The following is an 18,170-nucleotide window of genomic DNA, read 5'->3' as shown; positions in this document are numbered from 1 at the left end:
CAGTATCTGTAGTCTCTTATTACCAGGCTGATTACTGCTGCACTATCTATCAGTATCTGTAGTCTCTTATTACCAGGCTGATTACTGCTTCACTATCTATCAGTATCTGTAGTCTCTTATTACCAGGCTGATTACTGCTTCACTATCTATCAGTATCTGTAGTCTCTTATTACCAGGCTGATTACTGCTGCACTATCTATCAGTATCTGTAGTCTCTTATTACCAGGCTGATTACTGCTGCACTATCTATCAGTATCTGTAGTCTCTTATTACCAGGCTGATTACTGCTGCACTATCTATCAGTATCTGTAGTCTCTTATTACCAGGCTGATTACTGCTACACTATAAGTATCTGTAGTCTCGTATTACCAGGCTGATTATTGCTGCACTATCTATCAGTATCTGTAGTCTCTTATTACCAGGCTGATTACTGCTACACTATCTATCAGTATCTGTAGTCTCTTATTACCAGGCTGATTACTGCTACACTATCAGTATCTGTAGTCTCTTATTACCAGGCTGATTACTGCTACACTATCTATCAGTATCTGTAGTCTCTTATTACCAGGCTGATTACTGCTACACTATCAGTATCTGTGTAGAGAGCCATGCATGTAGCCTGGTGAGATCAGGCTGGATGGCGAGGCTACAAGCAGACTGGACCACCAGACTGTTATTGTTGGTTAAGGTAGTGTTTTTATTTTATCGTTGTCATGGTATTCTACCCACCTCACATACCATCTTGAAAAAACCTGCTCTAATTTCCTGGTTTATTCAGTAGATCTGCCATCTGGGGGAAGAGCAAAACCTGTGGTATGGTTTACAATCTGATGCTTCTTCCATCTGATAAAGCTCATCCATAGAAATACCAGTATCTCTATGATCTCATCAGTCACCTGTCAGTTCCTCCTCCTCAGTCTGCTGATGTAACAGGGAGGATATGATGACCTTTGACTTTGCTCCAGTTCCTCCTCCTCAGTCTGCTGATGTAACAGGGATGATATGATGACCTTTGACTTTGCTCCAGTTCCTCCTCCTCAGTCTGCTGATGTAACAGGGATGATATGATGACCTTTGACTTTGCTCCAGTTCCTCCTCCTCAGTCTGCTGATGTAACAGGGATGATATGATGACCTTTGACTTTGCTCCAGTTCCTCCTCGACGACAACACCATCTGTATAGGTGTTTAACATATCAGTTGAGTTAACCACATCATATGATATATGGGGCGGCAGGTAGCCTAGTGGTCCGAGCGTTGGATTAGTAACCAGAAGGTTGCAAGATCGAATCCCCTGAGCTGACAAGGTAAAAATCTGTCGTTCTGCCCCTGAACAAGGCAGTTAACCCACTGTTATTAGGCCATTAATGAAAATAAGAATTTGTTCTTAACTGACTTGCCTAATTAAGTAAAATAAAATAATATATACAGTGGCCATTTTAGCATGTAAATCTTGGTGGGGCAAACTCCCCCCAATTTTTTTTAGATGAACGCCAGCAAAGCCACAACACAACACTAAACAATACATGAATTGTACTAGAATGGCGACAAACTGTTAGGGCCGACGTAAAGCTGTCTCAACAGCAGAGCTTTCTTTCCAGCACCATGGAGTGAATCCTTACCACCGCTACACCTGTCTGTCAGCGGAGCCTTGTCCGGCAGCGAAACAATTCAATCAGCCTCGTTTAATAAATAACCCTATTTGATATGGCTGACCATATCTCCCTGGCATGTCACATCGTTTATGCAGCAGGATATAAGGCATTTTTGGACTCACCTCGTTGTACGCGACGGTCCTACATCGGCAAAGTTTGTCATCAAAGAAAGAAAAAGATTTTGAATTCCGAGTTGGGTTCACATTCTTCAAGTCTACCCTCACTAAAGGCAGGTCCCCACGAGTGACAGAACACTGAGCCAATCACGGTGCAATGCTGAGCCAATCACAGTGCAACGCTCCTATTTTCTGCTGGCCTGCCCCACCACCACAGAAAGCACTTGAGCTAGGCTGAAACACCTGGATTTTAGAGCTGCCTGTTTGTATGCGGCTTCATTAACTCAATGCTATATATATATTTTTTTATACATTGTTTGCAAACTGATATGTGACACATATTAATGCCAAAATAACATGCAAAACAGGCAAACCCACCCAAATACTGTATATATATTTATTTTTTTCATTCCAAAAAATATAGGGCTCTGTTGCTAGGTGACAATGTTGTGAGGTTTATGGATCTAACAGTGGAATAAAACAGTGAGAGAGACGGTATCGTTGAATGAATTCCAAAGTGACCCTTAGCTCCTCCTGTAGATCTGAAGGGGTTCTGGACATGTGAAAGCAATATGGCAGCGATACACCCAGTTTATCAGAAGACAAGAACCATGTGGTTTACCCCCCAATCCACTCCCCTCATATCTACACAACTGCCCAGTGGGGAGGAAAGGGGGCTGTCAAATCCATCTCTCTCAGGCTTAACTACGGATCTGTGACAGACGTGGGACAGGGACAGGTCTGGAATTTTAGCCCGGCGGCAGGTCCCAAATCACACCCTATTCCCTAGAGTGGACTACTGTTGACCAGAGGAACAAGTCTAGAGGGCCAAACAAAGTCTTCTGTTAACCCGTCATCCTGAAGTAATGGAGTTGATAGGGAGAGGATTCTACAGCTTTAAGGCCTGTAGCCAGGTCTGGCTCTGATTGAGAATCAGAGTGTAGAGTAAGGAGGGTAACAGTGTTGACCAAATATAGTGTAACACTGCCCCTCGTTGGTGATACAGTACATTACACATTAAAAAGCAGGAGGCATTGCAGGAACATTGAAGATGAGTACAGCAAATATGATTTGACAAAGATGACCCCTAGACCCTACGCACTTGTGGAGATCTGAGAGGATTTGACAGGTGCAACCAATCTGGTAGTAGCTCAACCCTGCCCTCTGATAGGCTAGGTGGAAGTTTCACCATATTGCATATATTAGGCAAATAAAGTCCGATCTCTAGTGCATAGGGACCACAAACTCAACTCCGGACCTCGAAGCCAGTTCCACTGCATTTCTTCATCGTTTCCCTCTAATCAGACTGATTTAGACCTGAGACACCAGTCATTGTTCCCCTTTAATAAGGGCCTGATTTAGACCTGAGACACCAGTCATTGTTCCCCTCTTATCAGGGACCGATTTAGACCTGGGAAACCAGTCATTGCTCCACTCTAATCAGAGACTGATTTAGACCTGGGAAATCAATCATTGTTCCCCTCTAATCAGAGACTGATTTAGACCTGAGACACCAGTTATTGTTCCCCTCTAATCAGACTGATTTAGACCTGAGACACCAGCATTTGTATTTATTATGGATATGTTATGATCACCATTTTATTTAAGAACATTTCATGTCAAAATAATAGTAGAGAGAATGATTTATTTCAGCTTTTATTTCTTTCATCACATTCTCAGTGGGTCAGAAGTTTACATACACTCAATTAGTATTCGGTAGCATTGCCTTGAAATTGTTTAACTTGGGTCAAACATTTCGGGTAGCCTTCCACAAGCTTCCCACAATAAGTTGGGTGAATTTTGGCCCATTCCTCCTGACAGAGCTGGTGTAACTGAGTTTTAGGTTTGTAGGCCTCCTTGCTCGCACACGCTTTTTCAGTTCTGCCCACAAAATTTCTATAGGGTTGAGGTCAGGGTTTTGTGATGGCCACTCCAATACCTTGACTTTGTGGTCCTTAAGCCATTTTGCCACAACTTTGGAAGTATGCTTGGTGTCATTGTCCATTTGGAAGACCCATTTGCGACCAAGCGTTAACTTCCTGACTGATGTCTTGAGATGTTGCTTCAATATATCCACATCATTTTCCTGCCTCATGATGGGATCTATTTTGTGAAGTGCACCAGTCCCTCCTGCAGCAAAGCACCCCCACAACATGATGCTGCCACCCCTGTGCTTCACGGCTGGGATGGTGTTCTTCGGCTTACAAGCATCCGCCGTTTTCCTCCAAACATAATGATGGTCATTATGGCCAAACAGTTCTATTTTTGTTTCATCTGACCAGAGGGCATCTCTCCAAAAAGTACGATCTTTGTCCCCATGTGCAGTTGCAAACCGTAGCCTTGCTTTTTCATGGTGGTTTTGGAGCAGTGGCTTCTTCCTTGCTGAGCGGCCTTTCAGGTTATGCTGATATAGGACTCTTTTTTACTGTGGATATAGATCCTTTGGTACCTGTTTCCTCCAGCATCTTCACAAGGTCCTTTGCTGTTGATCTGGGATTGATTTGCACTTTTCACCCCAAAGTACGTTAATCTCTAGGAGACAGAACGCGTCTCCTTCCTGAGCAGTATGATGGCTGCATGGTCCCATGGTGTTTATACTTGTGTACTATTGTTTGTACAGATGAACGTGGTACCTTCAGGTATTTGGAAATTGCTCCCAAGGATGAACCAAATTTATGGAGGTCTTGGCTGATTTTAAAGGTAGGCCTTGAAATAAATCCACAGGTACACCTACAATTAACTCAAATTATGTCAATTAGCCTATCAGAAGCTTCTAAAGCCATAACATCATTTTCCGGAATTTTCCAAGCTGTTTAAAGGCAGTCAACTTGGTGTATGTAAACTTCTGAACAACTGGAATTGTGATACAGTGAATTCTAAAATCCCCGAGCTGACAAGGTACAAATCTGTCGTTCTGCCCCTGAACAAGGCAGTTAACCCACTGTTCCTAGGCCGTCATTGAAAATAATAATTTGTTCTTAACTGACTTGCCTATAAAGTTAAAGGTAAATAAAAAAATAATAATAAGCGTCTGTAAACAATTGTTGGAAAAATGACTTGTGTCATGCACAAAGTAGATGTCCTAACCAACTTGACAAAACTATAGTTTGTTAACAAGAAATTTGTTGAGTGGTTGAAAAATGAGTTTTAATGACTCCAACCAAAGTGTATGTAAACCTCCGACTTCAACTGTATGTATGTATGTATGTATGTATGTATGTATGTATGTATGTATGTATGTATATATATATATATATATATATATATATATATATATATATATATATATATATATATATATATATATATATATATATATATATATATATATATATATATATATATATATATATATATATATCTCACACAAGACAATCACAATATAATAAACAACAGGCACCAAAAAGGCAGACCACATGCTATCCCAGCATTTCCCTCTCTGTCACCTACTTTAATCTCAACATTCACTTTTGAGACATGCTACTATTTAGCCATTTTGTTCAGTGAGATCTTGAAACTAACTATGGAGGTTATAAGGTTTCAAATTCTTTCTTTCCCGAAAACCACTTTTAAATCTATAAGGAAGAGCGTCAGTTTCACTCCTTCTAGTTGAATAGTTGTGGTTATCCCTTACTAAAGTAGTTACATAAGTATCTGGGGACAGTCTTATGTACAAGACACCATTTTATCCAAGCAACTCTCCTCCACCTCTCGCCAATTTTATCCAAGCAACTCTCTCCTCCACCTCTCGCCGTCTAATGCTTTCAAAGTTGTGAATAGTCAAGATGCGTAATGCTGGAAGTTTAAGAATAATCCTGACTAATTTGTTCTGAGATGTCTGCAATCTATTTTTTCATATCTTGGGGGCACTATTGTACCAGGAAGAGCATGCATAGTCGAAGGGCCACTGAACAAGAGCTCCTGCCAATGTGTTCTGCCCATTGTATTCTTATCCAGATATTTAGAGGTTCTAGCCAGGAACCTAATTTTATGGTTCACTTTGGCGATAACATTTTGTGCCATGCTCTCCCCTGTCAGATGGTTATCTGGCACACATCCAAGATACTTAACAGAGTATTTTGCTGTGACCACTACGTCACCGACTACCACCTTTAAAAATCTGGGGATTTCCTCAGTTTCACTTTGGACCCGAACAAGATGGACTCTGTTTTTCCAAGGTGAAGTAACAGTTTATTGTCATATAGCCATTTACTGACATCCAGAAGTTCAGCACTGAGGGCTTTCTCAACCACATCTTTGTCTTTCTCAACCACATCTTTGTCTTTCTCAACCACATCTTTGTCTTTCTCAACCACATCTTTGTCTTTCTCAACCACATCTTTGTCTTTCTCAACCACATCTTTGTCTTTCTCAACCACATCTTTGACTTTCTCAACCACATCTTTGTCTTTCTCAACCACATCTTAGTCTTTCTCAACCACATCTTTGTCTTTCTCAACCACATCTTTGTCTTTCTCAACCACATCTTTGTCTTTCTCAACCACATCTTTGTCTTTCTCAACCACATCTTTGACTTTCTCAACCACATCTTTGTCTTTCTCAACCACATCTTTGTCTTTCTCAACCACATCTTTGACTTTCTCAACCACATCTTTGTCTTTCTCAACCACATCTTAGTCTTTCTCAACCACATCTTTGTCTTCCTCAACCACATCTTTGACTTTCTCAACCACATCTTTGTCTTTCTCAACCACATCTTAGTCTTTCTCAACCACATCTTAGTCTTCCTCAACCACATCTTGTCTTTCTCAACCACATCTTGTCTTTCTCAACCACATCTTGTCTTTCTCAACCACATCTGTCTTTCTCAACCACATCTTTGTCTTCCTCAACCACATCTTTGTCTTTCTCAACCACATCTTTGTCTTTCTCAACCACATCTTTGTCTTTCTCAACCACATCTTTGTCTTTCTCAACCACATCTTTGTCTTTCTCAACCACATCTTTGTCTTCCTCAACCACATCTTTGTCTTCCTCAACCACATCTTTGTTGGAAACCAAATCTGCTTGAACATAATCCTTTCCATGACCTTCGATCAAGCACACAGGAGAGACAGTTTCCATGATCTAAATTATTCCATTTTTTTTTATATATATATATAAAATGAATGACCCTTGCAAGTTTTAGTTCACTGGGAAAACACCCTAGTTCAATAGACAGATTCACAATGTGAGTTACACAGGGGGTGATAATTACCACAGCATCCCTTAGAAATCTGTCAGGAATGTTGTCAAGGCCAGTCACTTTGGAATGGTCAAGTTCTTTCAGCCTGTCTAGCACACTCTAGCACCCTCAGCAACACCTCCACCATTGGCATTTCTATCTTTTCTATAAATGTTATAGCCTTCTATTGCTACCACTTTATCGTCACAAGAGTTTCTGTTAAGGGATTTTTAAAAAAATCAATAATGACTAATTATGTATACATTTCAATCAGGACTGACTAATCAGAATACTATTATGTTACTGTATAGATGTATGCATTTTATTTTAATCCTAGTACTGAATATAATGTGTGTAAATATAATCAAGAATTAGAACAATGACTGTCTGTTCCTTGGTAGAAATGAATGAACTATATCGTCAGACTGGCTAGAATGCTTATCTACACAGGGAGGCCTTGGCCTTGTCATAAATTATCTAAACTAGTGAAGGATGATGTAGGAAGGCTTGAGAACTATACTGCCATTGTACTGGAGTGGAGGAGAGACGGGACAGTTTGAAACCTAATGATGTCATTTTCAGTTTATAACCTGTTGTAAATTGTATCATGTTCAGTACTCTCGAGAATAAACGCTAGTGCTTGATTTTGAGACTGGTCTCCGCCCATTTTATGCAAATAAGTTTCTTACAAATCCTTAGAAATGGGCTGAGTGTTTTAATTGAATTGGGTAATAAACATATAGGAATTTAATTCCTCTATGTTTCAGAGATATGAATGTCATCTGTTACTATTCTGACTAGCAAATTATTGGATTTCATGAACCTTGTTTCTTAAGCTACATATATTACCGTGGGTTATTTTGAGCACTTTTCTTCTGGAAAGCTTACTTGGTTTCATTGCTTTACTGGGAAGCTTAGCGGCAGTAGATGTGCTCGTGTTCTTTATGCTAGTGAAGGGTGAGCTGCTCACAGTGGACTTCCTCCTAGTGCACACCGGCTCAGTGCTAACAGTATAACTCTGGTTCATAGGCACATGATTACTGCATACAATAGCTGTAGGTTCAGTAGAGGCATTCAGGGCAGTTAAAGGGACATACATTAGGTTACTTATATTGTGTCTGACACCCCTGGTGTAATGTACAATTACTGAAGCATTATGACAACTCTGCGTTACAATGGTAGAGATTAGCTGTGGTAGGGAATAACCAGTCACTGTTCCCCTCTAATCAGGGACTGATTTAGACCTGAGACACCAGTCACTGTTCCCCTCTAATCAGAGGCCGATTTAGACCTGAGACACCAGTCACTGTACCCCTCTAATCAGAGGCCGATTTAGACCTGAGACACCAGTCACTGTACCCCTCTAATCAGAGGCCGATTTAGACCTGAGACACCAGTCACTGTTCCCCTCTAATCAGGGACTGATTTAGACCTGAGACACCAGTCACTGTCCCCCTCTAATCAGAGGCTGATTTAGACCTGAGACACCAGTCACTGTTCCACCTCTAACCAGAGGCTGATTTAGACCTGAGACACCAGTCACTGTTCCCCTCTAATCAGAGGCTGATTTAGACCTGAGACACCAGTCACTGTTCCCCTCTAATCAGAGGCTGATTTAGACCTGAGACACCAGTCACTGTTCCACCTCTAACCAGAGGCTGATTTAGACCTGAGACACCAGTCACTGTTCCCCTCTAATCAGAGGCTGATTTAGACCTGAGACACCAGTCACTGTTCCACTCTAATCAGAGGCTGATTTAGACCTGAGACACCAGGTGGTTGCAATTAATGATTAGGTAGAACAGAAAACCAGCAGGTTCCGGACCTCGTAGGGTCAGAGTTGAATACACCTGATGTGAGGCCTAGTGGTCCATCTGAGACGGAGTTTGTGACTATTTACTAACCATTAATTAATACATGATTAGGTAAGTCATTTGACCAAACTAACTTTAACAGGAAGTAAATAAATAAATACATGTTGAACCAAACCAGTATGTTTATTAAAACACATGTGAACTTTACATATGAACTTTATGCCTTTAGCTGCATTGCACAACACAGACGTGATGCCAGACATGAGCTTATTTATTTTCATTATCCTGACATTCATTCATCCACACAATGTATTTTATAAAATGTATGTACACAAACTGCTATTAAAGCCTTTATATAGTCACTTTGTGAGCCCAGAGTGTAATCTAGATCATTTAATGTACATAGATTATTAATGAACATAATGATCTGTAGATGAATGAATCCCTTTAAAATGAGCTGCTGACTGATTGGTAAAAATAAACAGATTTGTTTATATTTTTAAATCAAAAAGTCATTGATTCATTCAGTAAAACCTTCTATGAAGCAGAGAGTACGTGGCAGGTTGTATCTCTATCCGTACTGCCGTCACAGGTCATTGTGCTGTTCAGATCTCTGTAGCGTCCCAAATGGCATTCTATTCCCTATATAGTGATATAACCCCCCCCCCCCCCCCACCACCACTGGGCCCTGGTCCAAAGTAGTGCACTAACATTTGGAAACTCAGACCTTGTGTATCAAGAAAACACTGATTGTCAAGAATAAAATAAAAGATGTCCAGTCTGTAAAATAATCAGCAGAAGGTTCATATAGTAAGACAGATCAGGAAGAGGATTGCATAGTGAACCCTTTAATTAAGGAGAAGATATTCAAATATTAAAAACGACCACCAACTGAAAAGACGTGCAGCAAAATCAAAAAGTTATTAAGGCAAATGTTTCAACATGTATAACATGGCACATTTAAGAAGTTCCAATAGTGACTGGATTTCCAGCTCTTTCTGGTCATTGTGTCTGTTTAAAACACACAGGTGTTAATACATGATAAGCATTTTTATAAGCCTGATAAGACATTATAAAAGGCTCATGGTAATAACACGTTATCATGCGTTTTACCGTGGATGCTTTCAGTAAAGTGGAACCAAAAACAGCTGAAGTATTAAAATGACTCATTGTGATGTGCATTTCTCTAAGTTCTTGCTTAACCAAACAACACAAGCCTTTCCTTGTATGGCAGAACCAATAATTAATTACAGGACTAAAGTGAAACTAGGTGGTGGAGCAGAAATGTGTAAAACCAACATACCACGAAAACCTCATGCATTGCAGTGGGTCACCCAATCACTGATGTCTAATGTTCTTAGTGAGAGCAGCCATTCACCCAATCACTGATGTCTAATGTTCTTAGTGAGAGCAGCCATTCACCCAATCACTGATGTCTAATGTTCTTAGTGAGAGCAGCCATTTACCCAATCACTGATGCCTAATGTTCTTAGTGAGAGCAGCCATTCACCCAATCACTGATGTCTAATGTTCATAGTGAGAGCAGCCATTCACCCAATCACTGATGTCTAATGTTCATAGTGAGAGCTTAACCAATGATATATCAGTCCTGAAAAAATAACCCTGGATCGTTAGCAAGCACTACATTCAAGAAACTATGTAAGTGTATGATGCATTTTGTTGCTTTACACACTTAAGCACATTATAAAAAGGACACAGAATCCTAGCTTGTCAAAAAGTGACTGTTGTTTACCAAAAACAAACAAAAAAACAAACCTAATGATTTGAGGCTTGACATTATGGTAAACAACAACACTGCATATCGAAGAAAGATGAACATAGAGCTTGTACTGCTATTCTTTTATTATTATTATTATTATTATTAAATCTTACGATGAACCTAGGCTACTTTATCTGACCAGGAAGTGATGTCATAAGACCACAGTTGACCCTGGTACACTGAGCTACAGATGACTCTGTTATTAAATACTGCCATAGATTGTTTCTCTCGTGCCATCAATAGTTCTTCTACTTTAAATTCACAGCTAGCTACCGAAATAAAACCCCTTTCTCCTTCTTAAATACAAGTAGAACCGGGTCTGATGGCGAATAGAAAGGGTTGATCATCATGTGTTTATGTTTCAGGATGGTACAGTATCGTGACGTCTTAACACACTATCCATTTTCTGACATTTTAACTAGAAAACAAACTGATGCAAACAGTTATTTTCATTTTTTAAAGTGCCTTAGTCAGCCTACATCCATACACAGATCTACATTAAATATATATATATGTTAACATATCCATATATTATAGAATTGACGGTAAGTGTGGAACATGCCACTTCTGAAAGACTAGGGACTATAGTGGATATACGACATCCACATTCGGCTTATTGGTAACAGGTGGGTGTCATCATAGGCCTCAATGCCGGAGCTAAAGAAACAGACTCATCACGGTCATTACACATTATAAATCTTAGAAAACTATGCAAACCACCCCATTTATAATCACCATGAGCAGATTCCCTGGACCAAAAACCTCTTTCAACGGGAGATTCTCCCTTCAGCTTGCCTTCTAGTCCAAGACGAGGCAAAATGCATGTCTGGGAAAGGGGCCTGATGGGTAATGGTTGGTTGTGTCATGACAGAGTGAAGGTAGTTGTTACAGGTGCAACCTTTTGGTCTATATACTGAGTCATATCCTTTATGTGGTAATTATAACCATGATATTCAGGCCTACAGACAGTAGAACCATCCAGTCAAGTGTTACCTCATTAACTAGCCAGTAGCTACCTACTTTGTCTTCAAAAGGACGATTTCCTGAACAAAGAATAATCTTGGACTTTCAAATGGAGAATATCTATTGATTTAGATTTTTTAGTCCAGGATTTGTTGTCCGGGAAACTCGCCCTAAGTGTACAGGGAAAAGACATATCATCGACAACAATTAGTCCTGCATAAACATGAACAATATTACAACCCTGTTTGCTTGGTTAAACTAAGGCCAACTTCACACAACTACCACAATGTATAGTGAGTGATCTCTAGCCAACGGCACAGTGGAACCAGGCTGGTATCTGTGTCACACGTCCAAACAGCTCTGGATTAGTTGGACGTGGTTTGCATCATGTGGCCCAGAGGATTGAACAGTCACTTGTTAATGGTTCACACTCCTGTCCTAAATGATATGCCGCCTGTCTCCTTCAGGCCTGTCCTAAATGATATGCCGCCCGTCTCCTTCAGGCCTGTCCCGAATGATATGCCGCCTGTCTCCTTCAGGCCTGTCCCGAATGATATGCCGCCCGTCTCCTTCAGGCCTGTCCTAAATGATATGCCGCCCGTCTCCTTCAGGCCTGTCCTAAATGATATGCCGCCCGTCTCCTTCAGGCCTGTCCCGAATTATATGCTGCCCGTCTCCTTCAGGCCTGTCCCAAATGATATGCTGCCTGTCTCCTTCAGGCCTGTCCCGAATGATATGCTGCCCGTCTCCTTCAGGCCTGTCCCGAATGATATGCTGCCCGTCTCCTTCAGGCCTGTCCCGAATGATATGCTGCCCGTCTCCTTCAGGCCTGTCCCGAATGATATGCTGCCCGTCTCCTTCAGGCCTGTCCCAAATGATATGCTGCCCGTCTCCTTCAGGCCTGTCCCGAATGATATGCCGCCCGTCTCCTTCAGGCCTGTCCCGAATGATATGCTGCCCGTCTCCTTCAGGCCTGTCCCGAATGATATGCTGCCCGTCTCCTTCAGGCCTGTCCCGAATGATATGCTGCCTGTATCCTTCAGGCCTGTCCCGAATTATATGCTGCCCGTCTCCTTCAGGCCTGTCCCGAATGATATGCTGCCTGTCTCCTTCAGGCCTGTCCCGAATGATATGCTGCCCGTCTCCTTCAGGCCTGTCCCGAATGATATGCCGCCCGTCTCCTTCAGGCCTGTCTTCAACTTCACCACATCTCATCCCGGGATAGAGAAAGACAGACAGATCTAGACAGGTCCAGAACTGTCTCTCCCCAAACAGCTTCACACATGGGTAGGTAGTACCATCAATACATAAAGAAAACACAGACCACAGGAGACAGTGAGAAACCAGAAGGGGACAGCAGGGCACAGTCCCCTAAATCAAGAAGCAGGGGGCTGTTATGTTATCAGGGTCCATCTGATGTCTCAACATCAACTAGACAGATGAGACAGGAGACCAATGACAAGATGTGTGTATCTAACAGAGTAACTAATGTCCATCTCTCTTCTCCAAGCAGTTCTATTGGCGGCCATCAGAGGGAAGCAGCGTCCAATAGGAAAGAGACGTGGGTGGTGGCTGGCAGAGCTTGAGTCTTCCCATAGAGTTAGAAGCCCAGAGAGAGTTTCCCATAGAGTTAGAAGCCCAGAGAGAGTTTCCCATAGAGTTAGAAGCCCAGAGAGAGTTTCCCATAGAGTTAGAAGCCCAGAGAGAGTTTCCCATAGAGTTAGAAGCCCAGAGAGAGTTTCCCATAGAGTTAGAAGCCCAGAGAGAGTTTCCCATAGAGTTAGAAGCCCAGAGAGAGTTTCCCAGAGAGTTAGAAGCCCAGAGAGAGTTTCCCATAGAGTTAGAAGCCCAGAGAGAGTTTCCCAGAGAGTTAGAAGCCCAGAGAGAGTTTCCCAAAGAGTTCCATAAAGACACTTCTATCTCTATGGTGTCTTTAGAGTCTGCCTTGGGTCTACTCTGCTCAGCCACGCCCCCTGCCACGTGATAGCCTGCCTCTTCAGTAATCTGCTTCCTCCATGACTTCCATGACAACGGTCCTGGGCCCGGTCAGGATGAGGTTACTGACTGTCCTGTAGTCCAGAGACAGCACGTTTAGCCCGTTGACCGAGACCACAAACTGACACACCTAGAGGAGGGAGAAGAACAGAGGAGTTAGCCATGTCTACACATGCATTTCTCTATGGGAGAAACAACAGAAAGGGAGAGGAGTTAGCTCTCGATGGGAGAAACACAGAATGGGAGAGGAGAGTTAGCTCTCGATGGGAGAAACAACAGAGAAAGGGAGAGGAGAGTTAGCTCTCGATGGGAGAAACAACAGAGAAAGGGAGAGGAGAGTTAGCTCTCAATGGGATAAACCAGCGAAAGGGAGAGGAGAGTTAGCTCTCGATGGGATAAACAGAGAAAGGGAGAGGAGAGTTAGCTCTCGATGGGAGAAACAACAGAGAAAGGGAGAGGAGAGTTAGCTCTCGATGGGAGAAACAACAGAAAGGGAGAGGAGAGTTAGCTCTCGATGGGAGAAACACAGAACGGGAGAGGAGAGTTAGCTCTCGATGGGATAAACCAGAGAAAGGGAGAGAAGAGTTAGCTCTCGATTGGAGAAACAGAGAAAGGGAGAGGAGAGTTAGCTCTCGATGGAAGTAACAACAGAAAGGGAGAGTTAGCTCTCGATGGGAGAAACAACAGAAAGGGAGAGGAGAGTTAGCTCTCGATGGGAGAAACAACAGAGAAAGGGAGAGGAGAGTTAGCTCTCGATGGGAGAAACAACAGAAAGGGAGTGGAGAGTTAGCTCTCGATGGGAGAAACAACAGAGAAAGGGAGAGGAGAGTTAGCTCTCGATGGGAGAAACAACAGAGAAAGGGAGAGGAGCGTTAGCTCTCGATGGGAGAAACAACAGAGAAAGGGAGAGGAGAGTTAGCTCTCGATGGGAGAAACAACAGAGAAAGGGAGAGGAGAGTTAGCTCTCGATGGGAGAAACAACAGAGAAAGGGAGAGGAGAGTTAGCTCTCGATGGGAGAAACAACAGAGAAAGGGAGAGGAGAGTTAGCTCTCGATGGGAGAAACAACAGAGAAAGGGAGAGGAGAGTTAGCTCTCGATGGGAGAAACAACAGAGAAAGGGAGAGGAGAGTTAGCTCTCGATGGGAGAAACAACAGAGAAAGGGAGAGGAGAGTTAGCTCTCGATGGGAGAAACAACAGAACGGGACAGGATAGTTAGCTCTCGATGGGAGAAACACTGAACGGGACAGGAGAGTTAGCTCTCGATGGGAGAAACACCGAACGGGACAGGAGAGTTAGCTCTCGATGGGAGAAACATTTGATTTGATTGCTGACTCACTATTGCAACAGTGTTGGCAAAAACAAACATGTTTTAGGACTGTTTTGCAACATGGCAAGCCATTGTCTCAACTTCACCCTAATTTCATGCAGTGAAGGAATTCTAGAGCATCCCCTCGCTGCAAATTACATCAAAAACACAATCCCTTATTTTTCTTGGCAACGAGTCAACCGTTACCCAGAAGACCCCAGTCACTCAGGAGTTAATACTCCTAGAAAAGAGCACTTCATTTCTCAGAAAAAGTGTTTGTTAACCGTTTCATGGCCAGGCCGTGGCTGAAATGAATGAGATACTGGTTATCTTAGGCTGCAGAGAATTTGTAGAGAAGGAGCCATGTTAAACTGCAGTGTATAAATCATTGTTCTGTGTTACCACTGCTATAGGGTATAAGTCATTGTTCTGTGTTACCACGGCTACAGGGTATAAGTCACTGTTCTGTGTTACCACGGCTACAGGGTATAAGTCATTGTTCTGTGTTACCACTGCTATAGGGTATAAGTCATTGTTCTGTGTTACCACTGATACAGGGTTTAAGTCATTGTTCTGTGTTACCACTGCTATAGGGTATAAGTCATTGTTCTGTGTTACCACTGTTACAGGGTATAAGTCATTGTTCTGTGTTACCACTGATACAGGGTATAAGTCATTGCTCTGTCTAACCCCTGCTACAGGGTATAAGTCATTGTTCTGTGTTACCACGGCGACAGGGTATAAGTCATTGCTCTGTCTAACCACTGCTACAGGGTATAAGTCATTGCTCTGTCTAACCACTGATACAGGGTATAAGTCATTGCTCTGTCTAACCCCTGCTACAGGGTATAAGTCATTGTTCTGTGTTACCATGGTGACAGGGTATAAGTCATTGTTCTGTGTTACCACTGATACAGGGTTTAAGTCATTGTTCTGTGTTACCACTGATACAGGGTATAAGTCATTGTTCTGTGTTACCACTGCTACAGGGTATAAGTCATTGTTCTGTGTTACCACGGCTACAGGGTATAAGTCATTGCTCTGTGTTACCACTGTTGTAGGGTATAAGTCATTGTTCTGTGTTACCACGGCGACAGGGTATAAGTCATTGTTCTGTGTTACCACGGCGACAGGGTATAAGTCTGTGTTACCATGGCGACAGGGTATAAGTCATTGTTCTGTGTTACCACTGCTACAGGGTATAAGTCATTGTTCTGTGTTACCACTGCTACAGGGTATAAGTCATTGTTCTGTGTTACCACTGATACAGGGTATAAGTCATTGTTCTGTGTTACCACTGATACAGGGTATAAGTCATTGCTCTGTCTAACCCCTGCTACAGGGTATAAGTCATTGTTCTGTGTTACCACTGATACAGGGTATATGTCATTGTTCTGTGTTACCACTGCAACAGGGTATAAGTCATTGTTCTGTGTTACCACTGATACAGGGTATAAGTCATTGTTCTGTGTTACCACGGTGACAGGGTATAAGTCATTGTTCTGTGTTACCACTGCTACAGGGTATACGTCATTGTTCTGTGTTACCACGGTGACAGGGTATACGTCATTGTTCTGTGTTACCACTGCTACAGGGTATAAGTCATTGTTCTGTGTTACCACGGTGACAGGGTATAAGTCATTGTTCTATGTTACCACGGTGACAGGGTATAAGTCATTGTTCTGTCTAACCCCTGCTACAGGGTATAAGTCATTGTTCTATGTTACCACTGCTACAAGGTATAAGTCATTGTTCTGTGTTACCACTGCTACAGGGTATAAGTCATTGTTCTGTGTTACCACAGTGACAGGGTATAAGTCATTGTTCTATGTTACCACGGTGACAGGGTATAAGTCATTGTTCTGTCTAACCCCTGCTACAGGGTATAAGTCATTGTTCTATGTTACCACTGCTACAAGGTATAAGTCATTGTTCTGTCTAACCACTGCTACAGGGTATAAGTCATTGTTCTGTGTTACCACTGATACAGGGTATAAGTCATTGTTCTATGTTACCACTGCTACAAGGTATAAGTCATTGGTCTGTCTAACCACTGATACAGGGTATAAGTCATTGTTCTGTGTTACCACGGCTAAAGGGTATAAGTCATTGTTCTATGTTACCACGGCTACAGGGTATAAGTCATTGTTCTGTGTTACCACTGCTACAGGGTATAAGTCATTGTTCTGTGTTACCACGGCGACAGGGCATAAGTCATTGTTCTGTGTTACCACGGCGACAGGGTATAAGTCATTGTTCTGTGTTACCACGGCTAAAGGGTATAAGTCATTGTTCTGTGTTACCACTGCTACAGGGTATAAGTCATTGTTCTGTGTTACCACGGCGACAGGGTATAAGTCATTGTTCTGTGTTACCACGGCGACAGGGTATAAGTCATTGTTCTGTGTTACCACGGCTAAAGGGTATAAGTCATTGTTCTGTGTTACCACTGCTACAGGGTATAAGTCATTGTTCTGTGTTACCACGGCTAAAGGGTATAAGTCATTGTTCTGTGTTACCACTGCTACAGGGTATAAGTCATTGTTCTGTGTTACCACGGCTAAAGGGTATAAGTCATTGTTCTGTGTTACCACTGCTACAGGGTATAAGTCATTGTTCTGTGTTACCACGGCTACAGGGTATAAGTCATTGTTCTGTGTTACCACGGCTAAAGGGTATAAGTCATTGTTCTGTGTTACCACGGTGACAGGGTATAAGTCATTGTTCTATGTTACCACGGTGACAGGGTATAAGTCATTGTTCTGTCTAACCCCTGCTACAGGGTATAAGTCATTGTTCTATGTTACCACTGCTACAAGGTATAAGTCATTGTTCTGTGTTACCACTGCTACAGGGTATAAGTCATTGTTCTGTGTTACCACGGTGACAGGGTATAAGTCATTGTTCTATGTTACCACGGTGACAGGGTATAAGTCATTGTTCTGTCTAACCCCTGCTACAGGGTATAAGTCATTGTTCTGTGTTACCACGGCGACAAGGTATAAGTCATTGTTCTGTGTTACCACGGCGACAAGGTATAAGTCATTGTTCTATGTTACCACGGCTACAAGGTATAAGTCATTGTTCTGTGTTACCACGGCGACAGGGTATAAGTCATTGTTCTATGTTACCACGGCGACAAGGTATAAGTCATTGTTCTGTGTTACCACGGCGACAGGGTATAAGTCATTGTTCTATGTTACCACGGCGACAAGGTATAAGTCATTGTTCTATGTTACCACGGCGACAAGGTATAAGTCATTGTTCTGTCTAACAACTGCGGTTATATTTTTCTTTACCAATCACTCCAGATGATGGAGATGGATAGTTAGACCTCTACTATCTCCTGTTGTGAT

General features: G+C 42.3%; 1 protein-coding gene across 2 annotated transcripts in view; it reads right to left on the bottom strand.

Annotated features, from left to right (window-relative positions):
• Positions 1-8,932: 8,932 nt before the first annotated feature.
• The window catches only part of LOC149984313 (DEP domain-containing mTOR-interacting protein-like), a 70,399-nt gene continuing 61,161 nt past the window's right edge, over positions 8,933-18,170 (bottom strand). The window contains exon 10 of one of the 2 annotated variants that reach the window (XM_090230663.1): positions 8,933-13,636. In XM_090230663.1, coding sequence (XP_090086789.1) covers positions 13,508-13,636 — 129 coding nt within the window. In that variant the 3' untranslated portion in view covers positions 8,933-13,507. The remainder of the gene's footprint in view (positions 13,637-18,170) is intronic. The other variant, XM_090230664.1, reaches the window with a different exon arrangement.

This window comes from Oncorhynchus mykiss, chromosome 3, assembly GCF_057628025.1.
Source record: "Oncorhynchus mykiss isolate SJ-2025 chromosome 3, ASM5762802v1, whole genome shotgun sequence".
NCBI lineage: Eukaryota > Metazoa > Chordata > Actinopteri > Salmoniformes > Salmonidae > Oncorhynchus > Oncorhynchus mykiss.
Note: the sequence above shows the minus strand (reverse complement) of the source record. Positions and strands in the feature narration are given on the sequence as shown.